This window comes from Bradysia coprophila, unplaced genomic scaffold (assembly GCF_014529535.1).
Source record: "Bradysia coprophila strain Holo2 unplaced genomic scaffold, BU_Bcop_v1 contig_24, whole genome shotgun sequence".
Taxonomy (NCBI): domain Eukaryota; kingdom Metazoa; phylum Arthropoda; class Insecta; order Diptera; family Sciaridae; genus Bradysia; species Bradysia coprophila.
The window spans coordinates 4,905,221-4,929,835 of record NW_023503501.1 but is presented as its reverse complement, the minus strand read 5'-3'; the positions used below and the strand labels follow the sequence as shown (position 1 = coordinate 4,929,835).

The window sequence follows — 24,615 nt, the reverse complement described above, 5'->3', positions numbered from 1 at the left end:
ATTTCACGTAACACATTTTATTTCAATAACGATTTACATGGTACGTATGTACAACAACTGAAACAACCACTATAGATATATACGTAATACAATGTTGATACATAAAACTTTATTTGTTTAAAAACTAATTGAAACTGTCATATAGATAGTTTATCCATCAATCAAACTTCGTTTGGATTACTGATGTAAATGATTATCTAATGATAAATCTATGAGCTGCGTTATCATTTCTAAAAGCAAATCTATGTTCAATTTGGTCACCATATTTGATAGATGATACAATTCATACATTTACTGGAATTCGATATTTCTATAAGTGTCTCTCTAAATGGTATTGTGTTCATAACAATTAATTGACACCACACTAAGTGTAGTCACATGTCATAGATTAACATTGTTAACGCTTATGATGTGAACCATTTCCGTAAGTATGGGAGTGTGGTACTACCAAACCTTCGAAAACATTTTGAACTTTGAAATTTGAATTCATTTTCTTTTTAACATTCTATTCTACGATGGACGGTGCTATATTTCATCTTATTTTTCCGCACTTTGTTCGTTCAATATGAATCCTTTGAACTATTCTCTTTTCGTATGTCAATCATACCTTTCTTGCTACAACACAACCGCCTGAAGAAATAGATCCACAAGTTTCGAGCCACCGGATCCAGAATAACAAAATACAAAAACATAACAAATCCTTGTAACGTAGAAGTCAGACAAAATAGATACGAGAAGACGATGCTTGTCTCAGAGAAAGCCGTCGATAACAGACCGAATATCCATGTTAATCCTAACAGGAAGAACAGGAAAATCGACAGGCGCAATTGAGATAATTTTGTGGTACGATCACCGGATTTGCACACAGCATTTGTTCCCCGTAACAAATTGTAGTTGACCAAGATAAAAATCACCAGATTCGCTCCGACTATAATGCCAATCGGTAGCAAAATGCCGAAATACAAAGAATAGCCGGATGGATAACAGATCTGAGATTCGGAATATTCCAAATCGGGAACGTACGTGTACCGGTCAATGGCAATGACCAATAATACTGGAATGGTCGGTAAGCTCCATCCGAGAAGGGATGATTTGAGCAACAGTCGAGGCGTCTTACCATGATGGAAGACGATAACGTAACGTATGAACTGTAGGTACGCGATGATCAACATCCAGAAAAACATGGCCAAAACGAAATAATGCAAAAGTGCACCAATTACAATGCACCATGCCTCATTATTGGTTAGCAACAGTGCTTGGGTTGTGGGTGCTGTGTTCACAAACGCTAGCAAAATCATTTGGAATGCAATCGCTGTTGACAGTTGAAGAAGGTATTTGGTGCTGGTCTTTGAGCGCCAAGACCGGAATTGCATAGCTGTAATGTAAATGCCGATAATTCCAATCAACGATAACGTACATCCCAGAACTGTGATTCCCTGCAGTGATCTCAAATGAATCTCTTCAAAGTGTGAAGAGTTGCCCTTTAACAGATAAGCGAAATGGGTTAGGTGATCACAAGAGCACATGACCACGTTCGTCATTGGATTTTGGCCCGCTCGAAAACATCCGGTCTCAGACCAGCCATCTGTGCTACTGAAATCCCAGTAGCCACAATAATCATTGATCGAACTCTCAGGTTTCACATAAATTGGAAGCCAACCTGGCAATTTCTTTAACCCTGGCACTGACACAGCAATGATTTTACCGTCAGACTTAATATATGTCGCATTATCAACCGTCTGGAAGAGAACGTCATTGTAGAATATGGAAAAAACGAGCTTAGCGTCTGGTCTCATCTTTAGTATGCTTACCAGTACACTCTCTGGAAGAAATGAAGCTACATGTAAATCGGGCTGTGATAGTAAATCATTCGAGGATTGATTTCTATATAATTTCTGTACGGAGTAATCTCCAAGTCCTGCAGAATCAGAGTCGAAACTGAAGCCGCCTTTACGTTTCAATACAGCGACGCCACTAACGTCCGTCAACATTGGATCGATGACGATATTAATTAACATTGGAGAGGTGCTAATAACAATTCCAGGATCGTCACTGATTGCAAGTGATTCTGCTGTGATAGATACATTAACCAATTGAATTTCTTCGAGGTCGCTTCTCCTCGAAGCGAACAATGCATTAGCTTCGTGTATGAGGGTCAGATCCAACGACTCCAACAAAACGTTTGTTGAATTGAAGGCTGCAGATGATCTAGCCACTTTGTGGTCGATCTGCATGACATTGTTGTAAATCACAAACAAATGTTTCAATTCTGTCATAGAAAACGATCTTTCGTCCAAGAAACTCGTTGCCCTACCCACTATTTTACTAACAAAATAAACGTCCATGCGGACGAATCTATCGCTTGCGTCAGCTACCAGGTGTCTAACTCTCTCAATAATGTCCTCCGTTTGATCTGGATGTTCAAAGTTATTGACTAAGTATTGCAAATCGTCTGTTAAATCGGAAGACTCTTCTCTGACACATTCTCTTTCGGATGATAATCGCACCCACTGTGCACCATGCAATGCATTCCCTACACAATCTCTTTGTAGTGGCCTACCATTTGAATCCATGCAATTTTCCACCGATTCAACTCTCTCACCGATTCTCGCTCCCAGCCAATTGACTTCAGCCAGGGTTGATATCGATGATGGCAAGCAAAAATCGGTTGAATTTACTGAACGAATTCGAAAATTCATATGCTGATTTTGCAGATTGGAAATTTGAACGAATTTCTGTCGAATGAAGTACGATGTCAACATCTCGTCGGACAGATTCAGTTCGTTCTTTTCATTACAAAGCGCCTTTTCGTCTAATACATGTACACTAACGTGGAAGAGAATGTTGGCGAATCTGTTATGATCATCAGGATATACAACTATCATGTTTGTTACATTTTCTAAACGAATATGAGCCGGATTTATTATCAAATGTCCATTCCAGTTGCATGAATACAAAAAATCTCTGAACAAATTGTCAAAATTACTACATCCCCCTGATCGACACTCAAATTCAGCATTCATACTCATAACAGTAACGCGAGCAAACACGTCTGCTGTTTTTATTCTAACTGCTGAGTGAATAGCATGTCCATGACACCAATATTGCCCTGTACCAATCAGCTGGATGTCATAGAGCTCATTCCAGCTAGTGGATATTAAATCAGCCTTAAGGTTATATGTATACTGGCTGTTAACCAAAGCGAAACACATAAACGGTAAATTATTTGTGAATCTTGGCATCAGGAAATTGACATTGATAATAGATAGCGTTAACCTGTCTCTGATTGAGTCGTACGTCAGTTCGAGAACGGGTCTCCTATATAACACTTTTTTGGTGCAAACAATGCATGTAACACAATGCGATTCCCACAACCACTTTCCACGATCATTAGCGGCGAGAATATCTGTTGAATTCACATTGAATTCACGTAATCCCATCGATAGATCCCAGTTTACAAAATCGGGCCAACGTACATATATTGAATTAACGAAAAATAACGAATTTACTGCCACATGTTGCGGAGTAAGACCAAAGAGGCAACGGTCAGATAACGAAAGATTTGAATGTTTTGCTAATAGTTCGAAGTTAAATGTCGAGGCAACTGAATTCAACTGATAAGCTTCCTCTTCCGGACAAGTTTCGTGAAGAAGTGTGTTTGAAACTTCTGTAATGGGCAATGGGTCAAAGTGGTGAATTGCTGAACAATGAATTTCATCCCATATAGGCATCAGCGGTGCAACATAACCGTCGGGACAAGCAAGCGGACGAAGTGTATCATTTTTTCTGAATAAACAAAACGAATGCCAAAAGTTACCATTACAATTGATAATGGACGTATTGAATCTATTATCACCGTTCAAATACGGTGTGAATGCTAGGCAGCCTCCGTCGGATTCGTAACTACAAGTCGGAAAATTGTCATGTAAAACTACACGTTCACCGTTAAATGCGGGCAGTGTCCATTGCAGCCCTATGTCGTCAATAGAGTAACTATTTCCAATTCGCAAAGATGTGTTGTATTTACTTATATGCATGGCAGGAAGCCAAAACAATGCGTCGCGAGATTTTCTCCGTAAATATGTAAACAGAGCATCCAGTTCGTGATTGGTCAGATTGAATATTGTTAACGGGTATAGGTTCTCTCTACACATTTCACTGCGAAACACTTCTGTTGAGTGTAATTCTATGCAAATGTCATCAGTGACTAGTTCATATCCATGTGGACATTTATCAGCTAAGTCATAGCTTTCTAGTGTGTGGTTACAGGTTCTATTATAAGGCATCCACCCAGCGTCTTTACTGCATTGTTTTGCTTGTAATTGCATATTGGAATCCAAGCACAGCGGTCTTGATGATATGGGTTCATCACTGAAATTGGATGGCATCCACTTTACCGGAATACCCAATTCAGAGGACCAATCTTCCAGAAAAATTCCAGGACAATCCTAAAGTAGTTTCTCTAAATTGTCTGTCATGCATTGACTTTGATCACTTGGTAAGAACTACTACTCGATTTGGGACGAGTTTCTCGTTTCACGTCTAGCAAGTACTAGTTCTTAAGCAAATGATTATTGTCGTTTGAGGTCTACAGTTCTTACATCAATTGGTGGTGGTGGTGGTGGAATAGACTCAGCTGATGAATGCGATTCGGTTACTGCTGTCATGGGCGTAGTCTCTTCATATCGATAGATACCGGTTGGACTAGGGTTTACACAAGCTACCGGTGAAAGTAGTGCGAGGACACATAAACCACAGATTAGATTAGAGAAATTAAAGGGTTTGCACGTCCTTGTATATCGGCACACCTCGTTGGTGAATAAGAACATTATTCAAACCAAAACACCAAACGATTTTTTTAACACTTAACGGTTATACAACTGAAGGTTGACTGATTTTTCCGATGCGTACAAATTCGTAGAGTTTTTTTTATTTCATTTTTCCTTTCCTAATAGCATTGATAAGAAATCATTTTTTTTCCGGCAAATTCTGACTGTGTAAATATATCGCAAATTTATAAAATATATTTGTTGTATAGGGTTAGTGTTAATTACCGAGCAATTAGAACCTGACAAACGACTTATGGAAACATGAACTTATCACTTCACATTATATTTATTACACCGAAAACTAATTTCGTTGTAATCTGTTTGATATATTCCATGCAGGCTGGTTAATCTCTAGTCGATAGAGTCACATTATATAGTAGTAGTAAGAGATAACGTACGGTGCAATGGCGCTTTAATCATTTTTTGAAGGATCAGAATTAAAGGCAATGACTTCCTTAATAATAAAAACCTGTGTTTTTACAGCGTCGACCTACAAGTGCCCCAACTGCAGTAAGAAGTAATCAAATTGAAAGCAGTCAAATGTAATAATTGGATTATGTCTAGACCATATAAACAAGTCCACCAAAATATTATTTACCAGGTGTGAGGATTGAGCCGAATGCAAACGCAACAATCACGCAAGGCAAATATAAAGTTCTAAACCATTGCGTGAGTCATTTCATGAATGAAGTAATGAGTCATTTTCCGGTGGTGTGGTGAGTAATAGTGCATTACTGTACCAGGAAAGCAATTTGATATTTCGTATCCAGACGAGTCAAAGTGTCCAAGGGCTTCAGCGTCCAAGGGTACGTTTGCTCATCGTGATACGAAATATCAAATTATATCCTGAGTGTAGGATAACGTTTCACTTTACAAGCGGGTCAAAAATCGTTCGTTTTATGAAATTCCATGAACTTTCGCGGGTGTAATATGCAATATAGAACTCGGGAGTAAAATGAAAAATCAATTTTAAGTGTGATTGTTGACCTCGGGTTCGCCACAACAAAGATGTACATGAAATTTCGCTTCTAATACTCGCGCAAGCTCTCGCATACGTAACACGTCTCTTATATATTACAGCAGTAATGTAATGTAATTATGATTCGGTTGCTAGAATGGAAGGTAAGTGATGAAAAGTAACATCAAACGTTGATATTAGAATTATCTATTATTTACGTCAAATGACAAACATTTCCCTCAGACATGAACTTGTCATCGGAGCTATCTTTATTGGACTGGTAAACAAATGCCATTACTCATACCTCTATGGTTTTACGTTGACGTGATTAAAATGATTGGTTTTTTCCTTTTACTTTTCCATGTTTCAATTAACAGTGAAATAGGAAAATTGTATTTCTGTTTTCATCGAATGAAGAAAAAAAGTATTGAGAAATAGAACAGTTAAATGTCCTCGAATTATGCTGGTGCTTTAATGTGTATCTTATTCTGGTTATCCATTCATAGAACACGCCATCCGAAAACATTATTCATTCTTTTCCAATAAAAATACCTTCCATTAAATATGACGCTCATTCAACACAACAATAACAATTGAATCTACTTTGTAACAATCAGATTACAATTCTTTTACCACACATCGTATTCCTAGACGAAACATTGAAATATGAATAAGGACCGGCATCGAAAAGGTGTGTGTGAGTGTACATTTCAGTGTGTAAATATTATACGTAATACGGCTACAAAGCAAGCATCCCTTTTTTATCTGCTTATTACATGTTCGGTTCATCATCGTTATGAATAATCGAGAGGAAAAAAAGAGTCGTAAGTCATGTCATTTGTGTAAACAGTTATATGATCCAGTACTGATTAATATTTATGTGAGCCATTGTCATTGGTAAAAAATAACGGTTGCAAAACAAACATCTGCTTCGATTATAGTTGGAAAATTAAGGAGTTATAACTCGGAAAATTTATTGTAGTTTGTTTGGGAGGTCTTTTTAGCGTTAGAGGTAAATATAGCAAATAGGACACCAGTTGAACAATGCATACGAGAGAGAATATCTCAAATTTTAGATATTTTCAAGTTGCTTGACAAAGGCCTTGCAATGCAAATTTAATTTTTAAATTGATTTAATTAATTTTCTATAAAGTTTATGACGGTTAAGACCGTTGACGGTATGACCGTTCTAGCGCTTGAAAAGGAAAGTCGTAGAGTTGGAAACGTTGCTTTGTGCGAAGAGACAAAATAGTTATTTATGTAACAAGAATCGTATGATGGAGGTATATATTATCGCACTAGATGTCAGATTGTCAATCTAAGGTTAAGCCGTAAAATACGTTCATACGATATTTCATACAGACTGCGGAAGTTACAAATATGACCACCGAATTGCATAAATTTAAATAGCGGCTGTCATTACGGATGATTCTGTTAATAAGAAAGACTACAACGGCGGATTAAAGTTTTCAAAATTTGTTTTTAATCGACACAAAACATTATTTTAAGCAAAAAACTGTTCTATACCTTTAAAATGCACCAATATTAATTGAAAAGTTTTTATTTAAACAAAATGTAGACAGTACAGCTGCCAAAATCGAAATATTGAAACCGGGGCGGTCAGAAAATTCAGTTTTTGATCACTGAAAGTATTTTACTTACTCTGCCCAACGAATATCTTGCAATAAACTTATGATTCAGCCTAAAAAATAATTTGTAGGAACCGCAGATGTTTTTGATTATAAGATTTGGCATCCGTCAAATATTTACCGGCTGTCCGTTTGGGGTAAAATATTTTTTTTTTTCAATTACGTTTATAAAAAGAATCGGTGCATTTTAGAAGCACTTTGTATAACAATTCTTTGCTTAGAATATGTTTTGCGTCGAATACAAAAAAAAACTAGTTAAAACTTCTATGCCCCATTGCTCTCGACTAAAATTGTTTCGTTCACATTTTTTGCTGAGTAAATATAGCAATGAAAGTGGCTTATAGAAAAAATTAATTATTGAATGAGCAAGGTCAGTTTAATGATACAAAATGAAACGACGTATACAGAACTGATGCTGATTTTATCAGAACTTTTAGTCTAAGATATCGCATGCCATTTCAAATGACAAATAATAGAAAAGTAGAAGAGCAGCTCAGATACAAAAGTGGGATATTTATGTGTGCGAAACAGTAGTCTTATTCAGTCTCTCTAAGAGAACTTAAATAATGCGAACAGGGAACCCTTTTCCAATAATAATTTCATAATTGTACAATCAAATCAAAACGTAGAAGTGTGAATAAAATTGGATCGCCGTATCGCGTGATAACATTAATTACTTAACTCATTTACTTGCTAATTATATTGAATTTTTATTGAAAGTTAATTACATCAGCAGAAAATTTTAATGTACTTGATACATGTGATTGCTCAACATCGAGGGGTGAACAACTGTAGATGAAATGCTCCGACAATTGGAAATTACATTCAGTCAAATTGTTCAATTGTGCAATCGAATTAAACTCGATAAATTCGATAAGTTTGATTAACTGGAAGGTAAATGTTCTCACAGAGGTGATTCGAATGTCTTTTGACTAAATAGAAGGTAATATGTTGGACACTAATCCGCCCAGTAGTTTACCCCTCTCACTTAACCCAAAACAATTAGCATTTAAAGCTGTTGTTACATTAAATAACATCTGTTAAATAACTGGACCGATTTTTGTTTTACTATTCATATAATCACCATGCTTTGAACTGATGACTCGGGGACTGATTCTGTTTAGTCGAACGATACTGTACACAGTACAAATATGAACCCAATCGTAATTTTAACTAATTAACTCAACTGAATTAATCTTTAAAAAAATGTAAAATTTATTGAAGAGACTAGGGAGAAAGGAATTTCTTTCCATTTCAATGTGCCTTCAATCTAATATAATATGAACGAACCGTACTAACCGAGAGCGCTCAAAATAAACATTCAGATCTCTTGTTGTGGTTAACCTTTTAGCATATTAACGAGAGATTGTAAGTGTGTTAACCATACATTTTATTGTATTAAGCGGTAATGCAGTGTTTTAAGTAATAAAATCTCTCTTCTGAACGCAGTTGAAAGGTTGACGGTTTTATTTTAATCTTACGATTTGAGACGGAAGTGTACGTGCTGCAATTGCTTTATTATTATGTCTGCGTTACATATAATCCTATCATGTCATGTAGAGGAAAATCACCCGATTGAATAAGACACAATTTTTAGAATGTTAATCAAATTTATAAGAAACTCGACTCTATCGATAGCATGTAGTTGCTAATTTATGGGAGAATGTAAATTTAAAACCATTTTCGGATTTGAGTGTTACATTTTATTGCTCTCATTTAATAAATGCTAATGAATCATTCAAATAAATCATCAAATCATTTCCACGACAAGTAAACAAAAAGTTTTTTTTTTCATCGCATTGCTCACATCCATAAGACACGCTAATTTTATCCGAATGGAATACGCCAGTTTGATCGATGAGTTTCCCATAGAATTTCGATATTACCGCTAAGCTTCTGGCAAGAAGGTGTAATTATAGATGCGATTGTATGAGTACAATTTAAAAATAAAATCGAATCGTAATATGAGGAAAAACATCGTACGATGCATGGTGATGTTAGTAGGAAAATTCAACTGTGAAACAGAAATATTTTGCGGAATACGAGAACTTTCCGTAATGTCTCCCGATCACGCAATATTCGGCTAGTACATTTCCTAATTTCAAAGCTTTGTTTTAGCATACAAATGGTAATGTGGTATATGGAGGAAAAGTAAATTACAGTCGTCGGTTCTTCAAGTCTCGTTGACGCCAATGGAATAGGCAATACGTTTACATATGTCTCGCCATCAAATCAATTACACAAATTATATAATTTAATGTAGCACGCACCTCGTCCACGAGATTTATATTTACACCGGTCACGAGCCTCTAGATTTGCTCATTTTTTGTTGAAATTATTTTTGCTTTAAATTTCCCCCTATGAAGTTGAATGAAGTTTAACGAATTCTTACGTAAGCTCTGATTGCTTTACGAAATTTTGAATTTTAAGTTTTACGTTAAAAAAAGTACGAATAGTCAAAAAGCGTTGAATGGATCTGCAATTCATCCGAAACGAAACTTTTATTGGGTAAACATCGGAATGCAAAACAAATGTGAATTTCCGAAGAGATAAACTTAAAATACCAACAGCATTTACGTATAACAAATGAATTGATTTGTTAACGGACGACAATGTTGGAAATGTATTGAAAAGATAAGTAAATCCAATTTAGCAAACGGAATAGGTGCACAGGCAGCCGATAAGGAATTATGTGTGTATATGTAGGGGAAGTGTTATACCGTCTACCAGTGCTGTACAGTGATAAGCACGAAGGAAAAGTGTAAATATAAACAAATTGCCAATGACAAATAGTTCCACCTGGTAGAATCCCCAAATGAAATGTTTGTTTACAATCAGTGAATGAAATGAGACCGAACCACATCAACCACATTATTACTGTTGAAAGATGCAATTACAATTAAGTGCATGGGAAAAGCCCTCGATTGCATAAACAGTCGACATTAATTGCCGTTTTTTGTTTATTTATTTTCATGAAATTTATGTTTTGTTTATTTACTTCTTCGTGTTAGTGTTCCTTTTTCAGCATCGGTCTCATACTCCATTTCGTTTTGTGATTACAGCTAACATTCGATGTTGTCAAAACGGAAATAAATACTGGGTTAACGTCATAAACAGACACCAGCGACTATGTAAACAATTTGTTTGACATTTTTTATTTCGTGTTTGTACAGTCATGTGCAAACTCATTTCATTTTTGCACACAGTTGAACACATTTTTAGTGAAAATTTCACCGATTTGCCAATTTAACTCTATGACTTAGTCTAGTGCATACCGATTTTCGCGCGATTTTTATTGAAGGAGAACCGGTTTCCTATTCACAAACCAATTTTATCAATGGGTGTCATTCAGTCTTCGGAGAAATCAATGATGAAGAATCATTGATTTGTTGAATAAGTCACCAACGAATCTTAGGAATGTTTTAGATGAATGACACGTTCGAAATTTGATTAGATAACATTTGATTAGCTCGAATCATTATTTTCAAAAATCTAACACCGTATCGATCGCGCAATCTCTCAATTTTATTGAATCAATGAGCAAATCAGAACGGTAAGATCTAAAAATCTTAGCAATTATGGTGATGAACTGGGTCAACAGTTTCATTGAATTATTTCTTTCAAAATGTCAATACCCAACAAGTCGATTCAACATAACAAACAAATGAAGAAATCAAATTAAATTGCCTTTCCCCACTAAGACTTTTTGATGTCATAATGTTGCTAATGTTATACCAAGACCACAAACCATTGTCATTGCATCAAGTCATTTTCATTTTAATTCAAATTCTTTCCTTGCACGTCAATCCAATGGAAATAAACAAAAGAATTGATAAAACAAACACCGGGGAAAAAAAGCGGAATTTACTCACCAGCGATGGTAAATCGGTCCATGTAATTAATTAAATTAACGAAACATAACACTAACACTGTGAACCATTCGGTCGCAGAAATGCCACCAAAACCGGCATACTGTCTTGATGTTCGTCGCCTTGACCCATTTGAGTCTAGCGACACCGAATCAGTCATCAATTGTTGACTGGAATCTGTTGACGGTAGTCCATGTCCACCGCTTGGCTCCATTTCTGGAGCGGCGGTATTTTCTTCGACTTTCATATATTTGTGTAAGGACATATATGGAAAAACCAAAAGCGCTTAAATTTCAATTCAAACTGTGTTCATACACAATGCACACAGCCTTAACAATATTCGGTGATTTTGTATTATACGCGTTGAACACGGCACCACTAAAATTTTTACTTTTTTCTATTAAACTTTGTTTTCAATTGAATTTCGTTTTCATTATGCACCAAAAAATTATGTTATCATCACACACCTACTCGACGTTTCATTAACGAATTATTTTACGTGTCCACAATACATTAACATTTAAAGTGTAAGTATAGTTGAAACGTCCTCGCGCAGCAAATGATTACAGAAAAATGATCTTGAAGTGACAGCGCCACATTTAGTTCTTTTTTTTTGCTTTCGTCGTGTCACTCGTGTTAGGTGTTCATCGAGTTCATTGTGTTCATTTTAGAGATTCATTCTGTATCTGCTTTATCGATGGGACTGTTTTTATTTGAAAATTTATTTGAAAATTACGATTGTTCTGAACTTTATGTATTATCAACGCATTCCAATATTGGCGTACGTTGTTATTATGCATGAAAATTTTGTTTATAATCCGAATCATGTCAAGCCACATTGAACAATTGTTTGCACATTTGTAAAGGTGGCCTCAGAGTCAACCGCTTTCATTCCGTTTTGCTATATTTGAACTCAGAAGGTGCACTTTCATTTTCTTATATTCGAGTGAGTTGTCGAATATGGACGCACTTTTAAGTTGCGACTAGTGCGATTTTGTGACCAGTTTGAACCTTTTCTGGATGATTTGACCCTGATTTCTTGTCAATTCACCTAAATTTTGACGATATGTTAACAAACCACAGTGACTCTTCGACGTCGTTTTTGAGAGGTTCTGATGTAAGAGGTTAAATCACGTAATGCTTAGTTTCCTCTTACAAAAAAGGTACGTGTGAGAGACAAAATTTAATTTTTTTAAATTTTTTCTTTGTTTATTTGACAGCTCGCTCTCTCACGGAGTACTTTTTATTGAGTGGAGTGGACACTCAAGAGTGCTGGCACTCGAATTTGAACGGTTCAGTTCAGTGACAACCCGAGATATGAATTAAGAACTTGGAAGGTCAGTAATCCTGAAGTCCCATGTCTATATTTGTTGATCAAAATTCATAAAGAACCGGATGCTGATGGTGACAGAAAGGCTCGGCCAGTTGCATCGAACGTAAATGCGCCGACTGAGAAAATTGCGAAAAAGTTGGTGAAGATTTTTGGTAAACTCCCGAAACCGAAAGGGAAGTCGGTTTTAAATGGTACAGAGTTCGCAAGACAAGTGAATGGTGAAGTGGTCAACAGGAACGAGGAGATGGGTTCGCTAGACGTTTCATCTATGTATCCAAACATACCGATAGACTTTACTCTGAAGATTCTTATGGCATGGTTAATTGAGAATGGTGTTTCCGCACCAATGGCGCTGGCTTACACAGAACTTGCAGCTGTATGCATGAAACACAATTGTTTCCGTTTATATAGGAAATTTGATGGAGCTGGGATCGGCAACTCACTGTCTGGTTTCATGGCAGAATTGTTTATGTGCTTTTTCGAAACCAAACTTGAAAAACATCCGTTGTTCCCACGATTCTATAGACAATATATTGACGACACTTTCGTGATTCAGAATAGGAGGAAATTCGACGCTATAAAGAAGCTGTTTGAAGATGAAATGGATAAAGTCAAGAAAGGTGCTATTCGTTTCACAATAGAAAGGCAAACAGATGATGGTAGACTTCCTTTCTTGAACGTAATGTGCGAAATAGTTGATGGACAGGTGAGAGTGGACGTATACAGAAAGCCGACGAAAACGATGAGGTTGATTACTAGCGATTCTTTCCATGACATGAAGCATAAAATGGCGGCATATCATTCGATGGCTGATTTTATGGTAAACCTTCCGCTGAATGAGGAACAAATCGAGAGAGAAACCGAAAAGATCCTTGAAATTGGGTCGGTGAATGGCTTTAAGAGATCAGCGATCATGGAAATCATCGACAAACATAAGGAGAAGAACCTTTTAAGTGGTTTGACAACTTTCTACGATGAACCCAAAGAACCGCCTAAGAGAGTCAGTTTTAGATATTTTCCAAAAGTAACCCGTGTTTTGGGACCAGTCTACAAGAATTTTGGTGTAGATTTAGTCCATAGGAATGAAGGATCACTGCGAGATTTGCTTGGCACATTAAAGGACACACCACTGGATCTCCACAAATCTGGAATCTACAGAATTAACTGTGGCTGCTGTGGTCGGTCATATTTTGGTATGACAATCCGTAAGCTTTTCATACGATTCAATGAGCACGTTAATTCAGCTCGGTGGAAACAAAAGACAGCAGTTGGTCGACACATCTTTATCACCAAACATGAAATAAACATAAGTGATTTGAAACTTATACAACCCGTCAAGCAGCATTGGAAGGTTGAATACTACGAGGCTGTACATATCCATAAACATAAGCACGAGAACCTTTTGAACATCGACGATGGAAATTTAAAATCTCCATTGCTCAATTTGTTTGTTTTAAAAAGAAAGGTTGATGAGAGAATCATTGATCTAACTGAAGATACGCCAAATTCGAGTGTGAGCGAAATTTATTATGACTGTCTTTTTGAGGAATGAATCAGCATTTCTAATCAATGAGAGAAAATCATGTCATTCGATATGTGATTCTGCAATTGAAGAGCATTTATAACGTAATGTATTTTAGAGATTTTTGTTTTGTTTTTGTTTTCGATAGAAATGAGAAAATAAGAAGTTTTTTCATGATGTAATGCACCTTATATGACGACCTTATCTTTTTGCATTTGTTTTGTTAATAGATGGGTGATTTATGTTAACTTTTACAATTTAATTTTCAGTCGATTTATTGCTCTGATGATGTTAGCTTAGCTGACGAAACCGGTCGGTAATAAATGTTTATTTGGTACAATTTAAAATAAATAAAGTGTTTTAAATTCGGCTCGCCCCTGTTTAATTCAGTGGATATTTTCCATACACATTTTTTAGTAGACAGAAAATTGTCTTCTATTCTAAGGTCGTAGAGATGCCACTTGGAATTTGGGTACGTTGCCGCTGTCTTCGTGGTCAACTAAGTTGTGCCTAAACCTGTAGATTTCATGATTTGTTTAATACTTGGACGCATTTTATAACGTTTTAGTACAGCGCTACCGTTAAGTCTAACCGTCCCTATATAAGATTTCGTGCGTGTGTTGCATATACACATTCGCCTCTCTGTTCGTTCCGAACCTAATGCTTGACTTCTACTTACCAAGAAAGTCTGTGTGAGAGACAAAATTGATTTATTTCAATTTCTGATTTGTTTAATTGACAGCTGGCTCTCTCACGGCTCTCACACAGAGTTGAATGTAAACCATTTCTTGGAACCATTTCTTTAAAAACTTAAGGCAATTTGATCAATTAGTAAAATGCAACTGGTTCGACTAGGAGTACGTGAATTCTTTAACTTTTTTATTAAATAGTCCCATTAAACAGCACCAACAATTTACAATTTCGGTTTCAGAAAGCCGCCATTCCACTTTTCATACAAATTTCTCCAAAAAGTGATCCGATCATTGTCCGGGTCAGTTAACATCCGTGACCTTTCGTCAATTTCCAAATAGTCTAACACAAACTTTTCGCCATCCTTTGCCGGTTGCACCGGATCCCATTTTACCGATAGTGATGTCTCTGTTGACGGTGTCGGTTCTCCATATTTGGCGAAATTCGTCCACATTTTACACATTTCGCTAGCCACTCGTGTACTAACAGATTTCTCCAAACGTTCGATGTCCACAATCTTCAGACTATGGAAGTGAAAGCATGTGGTCAGTGTTCGTATATCTTCGGTGTCTTTGGGGTACTTACTTGAATAAATAAAATAGTTCGTCACCATGACAAGCCCCTTTCACCTGTTTCAAGGCCTTTTGTCGTACGATTAGCAACTTCTTGAACATATTGAGCTTTCCGTCGTAGGCGAATCGGTAAAAATAAAGTGGGGAACTGAAAAACCAATTAAGAAATTGGAACTAATGCACCGTACGTTAACTATCCACTAGCACTGGAAAACATTGGCACTTACTTCGGATGCCGTCTGCAATGCATCTCAGCATAAAGTTGGGCACCAATGGCAAAATGATAATCAGTTTGAAGATCTGACATTTCACTGAGCAATTCCTTGGATATCGTTTGTCCATCAAAATAAAATTTGCGAATCAATTCGGCCAATTTTAGTGATTCCGGTTGGCTGGACGAGTCGTTTGGTACGTTCAACGATCTAGGTATCATTCTGCCAATATCTTTGTCGTACGCGTCAAATTTTTTGTAAATGTCCAGTAGAGTGATGATGCCTTCTGCAGAATTGTAACCGATCATAACTGGTATTTGGACGGAATTTGGTCGATTCATTAGTTCTAATGGTGACTTGGTTAGGATTGCATTGGGCTGTACGATGAATCGTCATTGAAAATAGCGAGGTATTGATTGAATTGAACATAAAATGTAAATTGCGTATCGCAATGGTCCAGCGATTCACATACCGTGTCTATTTCTATGCACGGCTTGAAACACAAAGGAAGTCCTCGACGTTTCTCATCTGCACTTAACACATTACCAAAGTGCTTCTGGAAACCGTTCAAATCTTCTACGCCTTGTAAATAGTCTGCAATCAAAAACTGTAAATTTTACGGACAATTTTTTCGTTATTCAGCAATGAATTTACCTAAAGTTTCGGTTTGTGAACCACCCTCAAAACCCAACAGTTCAGCAATTCTTTTTGATTTCCCCACCGGATCCGGTTGAATGAGCCATTCGTGTAATGAAGATCCACTTTGACAAATGGCTTTGTGAAAATATTTCCTGCGATGGTGAAACAGAGTTTTATGGTTTCAAACGTCGAGACAAATTACGGAGGAAATTACCGTGACTTGTCTGATAACATATGTAGTCCTACTGATCCAGCTCCTGCCGATTCTCCAAATAACTAGAATAATTGTTTGGATTTTGATTTTCATTTCTATTGAACAATTGAGGCTGAAATACCGTCACATTGCTCGCATCTCCACCGAACTTAGAAATATTTCTATTCACCCACTTCAAGGCTTCTAGCTGAAACATGTCGATTGGTTAGCGATCACACCATTAGATGACACAATTAAGTTACTTGATCTTTCAGTCCTGCATTTCCAGGCACACCTGCTTCCGGCAGACACAGAAATCCTAATACTCCAAGCCGGTAATTCAATGTCACAACCACCACATTTTCTTGCACTAAATACTCGGGAGAGTAGCTAAAATATCAGAATCGAAAACCATTAACAAATGAATGCAATTTCCATCAATTCAGCGAACCGTACTCACTAGTCAGTATTTCCGGAGCCGGACATGAAGGCACCGCCATGGATCCAAACTAGGACAGCCAATTTACTGGTGTTGATGCTGGAATCTCTTGGCGGTAGTGGCGAATAAACATTTAGATGTAGACAATTTTCTGATCCAACGTATTCAGCACTGACCAGGTCCTTGTGATGCGAAACGTCTCTCTCTTTCGTACAGTCGAGGATGTTTTCTGAGAACTTCGATAAGGGAATGGGATCCTACAGCATTTTTCAACTGAATTATTCACAGATCTGTCGTGTCCCTGATTGAATTCATACCTTGAAACGAAGCTTTCCTAGTGGTGGCTCTGCGTACGGTATACCTTTGTAGGTGTAATAGGCATTACCATTCGGTAGTTTTTCTTCAACTCCAATCACTGTACCCTGATTGAGTGTTATCTGGGGCGAGCTTTGTGACGAGATCATCTGAAAAGTCGATTTACCGGAAAAGTGTTGGGCTTGGTTAAAATTTCATGTTCGAGTAGTCTAGCTGACACTGATGATGTTGAGGTGGTACGGTACATAAAAACAACTACCTTACGTTATTGATAGACGTATGACAAAAACCAATCGCGATTAGACTTTGGACTCTGAAGATTAAACGAGTTGTGTTTGGTGTCACTGTAACAACTTTTTCATTCATAAAATCTAAAACAGAAAGTCAATGAAACTTTCAACGAAAAGACTGAAGGCGCCTGATATTTTCGATGCCTTTGGATTGTTATTACTGTACACTGATCACAAACATCTATTAGCAAATGAATGAATGAATGAACTAACCCTTCCAAATAGCACGAATCTCTTGCTGACACAGACGATATTGAAGTTCCTAATTGCATTTATCATTTTTCACTGAATCAGAGTATTACTAGACACGGTCTTCACACAAATATTTGCAGGTATTTGTAATTTAAAGTGCAACAGAACCGTTTCTTGCAATTTATATGTAAATACAACTGTCAGCTAACAGCAGCACAGACAGTTTATATTCGTCTCGCTAGTTGCGATAATAATTAAAATATTGGAAAACCATCTGTCCCTTTCTGTCCGTCTTCACTGAATAATAACAAAACCTCTGTCAATCAAACGTTAACCAGTTCACTTCTTTCATTCGAAATAGCGCCAACATTGAAATCAAATTTGAATCTCTTGGAAATTGTTTTAGTTCTTAGAACATTAGGCGGTCCAAAGAAACAAATATCGAAAATACTTCGGAAACCTAATCTATTGTCACCTGATAAAAGGTGTCCAGTCCATGGTAACGACTCCAATTCAATTCAAAAATGTTCAATTATTGTTATTATTATCTAAGTCACGACATAGTAAAGTTAACCAGGCAGGAGCGCTGATTTGACTAGGGACATGAATAATCTAGTAGCCCTATATTTGTTGCGAATAAAATTTTTCAATTTATGTCAGTGTTCATTTGAGTTCATTTTCATGCCGTGTATTAGGTCCCTTATTTGACATTTCGAAAATGAACCGCTAAGATAAGGTCTTAAGTTTCGCACTTTAGAATTACAGTATGTATTGTTCCACGGCAGCGTAAAATAAACCAGGCAGTAGCGGTTCATTTTCGAAAGGTCAAATAAGGTACCAAATACACTGTATGAAAATGAACTCAAATGAAGACTGACATAAATTGAAAAATTTTATTCGCAAAAAATATAGGGCTTCTAGATTATTCAGGTCCCTAGTCAAATCAGCGCTCCTGCCTGGTTAACTTTACCCTGTCGTGATTGTTCACGCAGTTCACCTAGTCTTCAATGAATTTTGTTTTGATGAAATGTCAAATCGCCTCAGTATAAACTTTTAATCTTAAACAAGTTTGTGTCGAATATTTGAAGTATTTCGCGTAAATCGAAGTGATTCACTTTCAGTTTCGGCCAGAAAATGGTTGCGCGTGTGTGCTTTCTAGTATCCTAAACGAAAGTTACGACTTATTCACCGAAATAATTATAAAGTCAAATTAATGAAACAGTGAGTGTTGTGAAAATTTGATTTTTATAAATAATTTAGCTTCGATTGTGCAATTTAGTGCTCAATTTCTTGAATTTATGTGCTTAGAAATCCCTGCAATAGTTTTCGTGCTAATTCAGTCGGTAAAACGTGAAGAAAACATACAAAAAAGCTGTTGCCTTTAAGATATACAACAATTCTTGACATGAATGCTGTGAAGATAGTCGTAAGTGACACATACAATCTGAAATTATTTTGTTCGTTAATTTAAAAAACGGTTTTTAAAGTCACCACTATTGAGGACCTTTAAAATGGCATCATTAGTTAATGTTGATTGGCACGTCAACACGACTGGTCTATGATGGAAAATAACTTGATTGGTTATCAACTTTTTTTTGAGTCTTTGTTTTGTTGACAGTATCTCACCTTGCACCAGGAAGGAGAGAATCACTCGAAACTGTTTTTCACTAAATATTCACTATGATTGTTTGTGTCATTTGCGAGGTCATTTGCGAGGTCATTTGCTTTATGCTGAATCTTATGATGACTTGAATAAATTGATTGACGTTTATTGTGGATGTGGATACTGCATTAAGATGCATAAGCCCAAACGTGCTGCAGTGAATTGATACCAAGATTGAAACCAATAGAAAACGAAACTATACAATCGAAAGTATAGGGATATAATATCGCAGCCACCCAAAAATGATCAGTATTTTTAATCACTTTAAATTTCCACATTAAGCCTACTGATATGAGCTTATTACAAGACTTATTATCCTAAAATACATAAACTCAGACGCACTGCGACTGTAAAAATAAAACATTCAATTGAAGGAATACAAAATCTGGTCTGGTAATATTTAAACATTCCTTGAATATCTAGGTTCATTCGTACAAAAATACATAAAAGTAAATTAATAAAAAGAAAGACAGTTCCAGCAGTCAAGGCCGACTGCCGACCCGACCAGATGGTTTTTATAAATAATAAAAAATGTGTGACGAAACAAATGAAGTAACAGATTTTGTATCATATGACAGCAAGTACACAGGTGGGAGCAATTTCGTGCTAGAAATGAGTGTGTGTGAGCATATAAATAACAGATTCAATGATTAATAGCTCGATCCTCACGGAGTTTTTATGTTTTAAGCGAACAACTAATGTATGTAAGGCAATGAAAGTCAAATGAGTTGCTTGTGCTTCATCAGTATGGCAAAATTGAATTATGTGTGGAATTCAGAATATGTAAATCCTTGGTCGTCCTTGGTTTTGTAGACGTGTTTCTTTCAAATGCATTGAAGAAGTCTTATCATATTTTTCGTTCACATATTTTCGAGTACATGAGGGACTGAATGTTCTCTAGAACAATATGTCATATCTCTCAGGTACGATTACAGACAACAGAGCTCTTCTTTAACATTTTTTTTGTTTTGTTTGCGAGCTTATTAAATTTCCAAAGTCTATGTTTTACGTTTGTTTGATTATTTTTATCATGCACGAACGTCTTGTACGTGATACACTTACACACGTTTAATATACTTATATATGAGCTTTGCGTAAGTATTTTTTAAATTTATTTCTCCCGTTCCAGCAGTATCTATATGTCGTGTCACCATCTAAATTATTACAAACTTATTATCACTATACGAGAAAAAAATGAATAAGGAAACTGAAAATGTACGAAATCATTCGCAAAATAATGTAAAAAGACCGTCGACGGCACGTATTGCATCTTGTACGATCTTGTGTATTGTTAAAAGCTTTTCTTTTCATCCTTCATTCTGTATATACTTATACTTGCCATCTATGTCTGTATAACACTTTACAATACGCTACCTCTTCAATGGAACTGTTGGATATTAGCAGAGAAGTTGTCTTAATCAATACCGGTGGCATGGCGGCATATAATAATGTGCAATTTAAAAAAATTTCGTGACTGAAATAATTTACAATCCATAGAGAAACATAATTCAATCTGACTTTGTTGGTTGTACTACCGAAGTTTTTAGTTTCGCCCTTGAGTTTAAGGAGGTACAAAGGCAAAGCCAAGGTTCTGTTTTGCTGGATGAAGTTGTTTTACCGAATTACTAATTGTGTATGTTTTTGGATAATTTACTGTAGGCACAATATGGCAAAAGTCTATTATCATTTCCATTTATGTACACGTTCGTATTATACAAAATGCTCGATTGCACATTCAGCATATATATTAACAACATGACTTAATCGACAATTCAAAAAATTCCGTGTTGCTTCAACTTTGAAAATATTTATCTTTTCCTATGCATAAATTTGTTTAAATTTAAACGCATGGGGGTTGCCTGTTATTCAAGGTCATGTGTGTTGTGTTTTATCGCTGAAATAATTTTTAGAAACTTGTTGAATTGTAATGGTTTTGCCAATGGGTTCAGTCGATATGTGAGAGGCAAAAGAATAAATAAAAGGACTGGCCGGGGAAAAAGTAACTCGATAGAAAGTTGAAGTTCATCGTTCGCTAAACTGATAATCGACTGGAAAAATTACGAAAGAGTTTTCATGAAAAATTGGTAAATGTTTGAACGTTTCTGAAGAATTTTTTGTTATTCTGGTATGCAGAGCCAGCAAAAATACGGGAGCAATTGAAAAATATCTTGACAATTCAACCTCTTTCTATTACTGCCGTTGCCGTATCACCCAAAATAAAATGTCTTTTTACTATGCTGGTGCATGTAATAAGGCTATTACATGTATAGGCAATAACCTTTACATCACTCGCATAGTAAAACGTCGTACTACACACGGAAAATAAAGTGATATCTCGTATCACGATGAGTAAAAGTACCTCGGGCTGCCGCCCTCGGATACTTTTTCTCATCTGGATACGAGATATCGCTTTACTTCCCTTGCATAGTAATGTACTATTACATGCTTTTGTTTTCCTTGGGATCGAATGCTGCATGCGTCGAAAACCGTACTTTTCATGTTTCAAGCACTGCTTTCGACGCCCTCATATAATATAAAATCCATTCATAACTCGGGATCGGGACAAAAAAGAAAAGTCTCGTTTTCGTGTGTTTATTGACTTCTGCTACGCCTCAGCTCAGCAAATTTCACACGAAACTTCTACTTTTCATCTTTTTATCCCCAGTCATGTAAATGATAAAACAAGAAATTTGGTTTAGGCTCTCGCAGAATGTAAAATCCACTACATAAATACCTCGGGATAAAAATGAAGAGGAACGCTTCTTTTTATAGCTTGAAGGACATCCTTCATCCTTGACTCCAGCAATACAAAAATAAGAAATTGAAGAGTGACGTTATCATTTTATTATTGACTCGGCTTCGTGATCTAAAAGAACTTCACTCGAAACCTGGACCCTTGTTACCTATTGTTATATAAATGAGTGTTGATTGATAGTGGAGTGGATCAATATCGATTAAAGCTCGGAGTGTTCAGGATTACTTGAAACTGAACTGATGCAGCTTGAAACTGTTTTCACATGAACCGGATTCAATAAATCAGGTCAGGTGAATTTATCTGAAACCTGAATATAGTGATCAAATCACACCTGACCATAGCACTGTCTGCTTAGCTTGATAGTGCTATGACATGACCCGAAACCTGACAGGTTTATCTGATCTCATAATTGGTATCTGAAAATGTGTATGAAAATATCAGGTTACGTGACAGGTTCCAATGGAACCAGGTTGAGGTCAGGTCTGTTTTCTAAAATTATCTGACCTTACCGAAATTGCCATTAGGACTGATTTTTGGCAGTGAAAAAATCGGAGGCCATGTTTGATTTTGAATTAATAGTATGCAGCCCCCAAATTTCTGTCCTAATTGGCGCTCTTTCTGCAACAATGTCCATTTTTGATAAATGAAATAAAGTTAACTTAGTTGAAATGTCCATTTTTGTTAAATGAAAAAGGTGAATTTGCTTAAATGTCTTTCTCCTTAAGCGGATTTTCTAAGTTTTTTTTTCGTTTTTTTTTTTACTTTTTGTTGCTCCAAACTTTAGCGAGAGACAAACAACTTTCTCCGGCTGCATGATTTATAATTCCAATTCTGCGTTCACTCTAAGCTTTCCGCTTCAACAAAAAAACCTTTTCACAAACACTCAATAACTCACAGTAAACGATAATTCAACGAAAGTTTCTTTGACACAAAACAAAAATTTGTCATACCATTCATCACTCACTCTCGCCGACAAAACTTATGAGAATCTCATATCATCTACATAAAATGTATACGACCAGGTGCAAACAGCATTTCAGAGCTTTTCCACACAGCGTGCTTTTTTTCTGTGTACAATATAATCGAGACGCTTTTTCCCGTTCGTCAGTTGCGCTCTGTGAAAACAGAATATGATTGTATATATACCGTCTGATACGAGAATAGAGGAAAAAGTTAAAGGTATATCGTCTCGCACTGGCTCGACTGTGTGTATATATTATGTCTGGCATGGCGGTAGTTCAGTCCATGCCTGGCGTTCATACGTATCGGCGAATCAATTATAATATCATACGGAACATTATATGAATAACACATCATTTTCTCTCTGTAACATTTTCTTGTTTTTGGTTTTTTTTTGAAATAATCAAAAGGAAACGTAAAACTATATTGAAATCTAGTGTCGATTTGATTCCGTTGAATGGCTGTATGAAACTGGAGTGTGAATTAGATTAGATTAGATTAGATGGGAGGGTGTAAGCCCAGCACCTAAGCCTCAGATGGGCCTGTTGTGCTATTGTACAAGTCTCTTGATCATATGGACTGTGATTTTACATCATATCTCTCCCGACTTAGATTGTTCACAAATCGACCGTGTGTTAACGTCCCATACGTTGTGAATTCTCCAAGCCGTGGGTGGTATGCGAATACCACAACCATCACTAATTGACCTGTACATTTTCCCAAAGATGGCGCTATCAACATTGTCATGTTGTAGCTCTTTCTACTATTGACATTATGTCGATATGGTTTCTTTTATGGAGAAAGCGAATGTTGGGTTTTTTGATATTTCCGACTTTGTTACGGTCACGGCTATTAGTTTTAGGTAATAGCAAGTGTCTAATCACCATAGGCCATGAGTTGCCTCTTCGTATAAATCGCCATGCCACCATGTGACTGAACTCGTTCTGGCGTTGCAGGTTGTAGCGTTTGAATGATTCGTATTTCGTCATATCCCTTGACATCCATACAACGTATCAATCAATAGATCTGTTAAACCTCGCGGTCATTTTGGAGTACAAGATAGTTTCTGTATCTTGGGATTGTACCACAGCAAATTTGTAAAAATTTGCTATGTGGTTTTGGGGTGTCAAATGAGAACCCGAGGCGTTTGTACCTTACCTGCACTAAAATTGACTGCCAGATGCCATACGGCAATGTGTCATTTTCGTACATTAATCGAGCACGTAATTTAGCATTAGCTTCTGGTAGAGTCGATTGTTAATCCGTACACCGACGCCACGAAGCACATGTTAAATAACAAAGGAAATAACACAATTGTTGATATCGCACAATGAGGCGAGAACAACTTTATTGATCAAAGAGAAAATGACCTACGAGAACAACACTTTGACTTCGTTAATAAAACCTTTAAAATAATTTCACCATTTAACCATTACAGCAAAATAAAAACACCAAAGCCGTAAAAGTTGGCACAGAAATTAGACAAAATCGAAAATGAATTCACACACAGCCACACAAAAGAAACACTTTTAGAG

At 36.5% G+C, this 24,615-nt stretch overlaps 3 protein-coding genes across 13 annotated transcripts in view; all 3 read right to left on the bottom strand.

Moving 5' to 3' along the window:
* Positions 1-11,894, bottom strand: part of LOC119078005 (protein spinster) — a 30,138-nt gene extending 18,244 nt beyond the window's left edge. For 6 of the 7 annotated variants that reach the window (XR_005087921.1, XR_005087922.1, XM_037185393.1 and 3 more), the window contains exon 1: positions 11,309-11,894. Coding sequence is in view for 5 of the 7 variants with exons in the window: in XM_037185393.1 (XP_037041288.1) it covers positions 11,309-11,570 (262 nt within the window). In the remaining 2 variants the exon portion in view is untranslated. The remainder of the gene's footprint in view (positions 1-11,308) is intronic. The other variant, XM_037185389.1, reaches the window with a different exon arrangement.
* On the bottom strand, positions 21-4,960 carry LOC119078003. Its single transcript, XM_037185382.1, has 2 exons — positions 4,602-4,960; positions 21-4,448 (listed from the first exon to the last, which is right to left on the bottom strand). The coding sequence occupies exons 1-2, from the start codon at positions 4,827-4,829 to the stop codon at positions 561-563; spliced, it is 4,116 nt and encodes a 1,371-aa protein (XP_037041277.1). The 5' UTR covers positions 4,830-4,960; the 3' UTR covers positions 21-560.
* A 3,112-nt stretch (positions 11,895-15,006) lies between the features above and the next one.
* LOC119078004 (esterase FE4) lies at positions 15,007-24,274 on the bottom strand. 5 transcript variants are annotated; one of them, XM_037185384.1, is made up of 12 exons: positions 17,724-18,269; positions 17,480-17,591; positions 17,223-17,369; positions 16,927-17,162; positions 16,730-16,856; positions 16,609-16,674; positions 16,488-16,549; positions 16,289-16,425; positions 16,107-16,228; positions 15,650-16,011; positions 15,436-15,570; positions 15,007-15,374 (listed from the first exon to the last, which is right to left on the bottom strand). In XM_037185384.1, exons 3-12 carry the CDS (start codon positions 17,367-17,369, stop codon positions 15,074-15,076), a joined length of 1,695 nt encoding a protein of 564 aa, XP_037041279.1. In that variant the 5' UTR covers positions 17,480-17,591; positions 17,724-18,269; the 3' UTR covers positions 15,007-15,073. The 5 variants fall into 5 exon arrangements, with proteins under 5 accessions (XP_037041279.1, XP_037041282.1, XP_037041278.1 ...); XM_037185387.1 differs by lacking the exons at positions 17,480-17,591; positions 17,724-18,269 and adding an exon at positions 24,239-24,274; XM_037185383.1 differs by lacking the exon at positions 17,480-17,591 and having other exon boundaries at positions 17,724-18,270.
* Between the last annotated feature and the right edge of the window lie 341 nt (positions 24,275-24,615).

Coding starts and splice junctions, on each gene's coding strand:
- LOC119078003 (XM_037185382.1), bottom strand. CDS start 4,829: ATGTTCTTATTCACCAACGAGGTGTGCCGATATACAAGGACGTGCAAA. Junction 4,449..4,601: donor CACCACCACCACCAATTGAT/GTAAGAACTGTA, acceptor AAACTACTTTAG/GATTGTCCTGGAATTTTTCT.
- LOC119078004 (XM_037185383.1), bottom strand. CDS start 17,789: ATGATAAATGCAATTAGGAACTTCAATATCGTCTGTGTCAGCAAGAGA. Junction 16,675..16,729: donor ATGCAGGACTGAAAGATCAA/GTAACTTAATTG, acceptor GACATGTTTCAG/CTAGAAGCCTTGAAGTGGGT. Junction 16,550..16,608: donor GAGATGCGAGCAATGTGACG/GTATTTCAGCCT, acceptor CAATTATTCTAG/TTATTTGGAGAATCGGCAGG.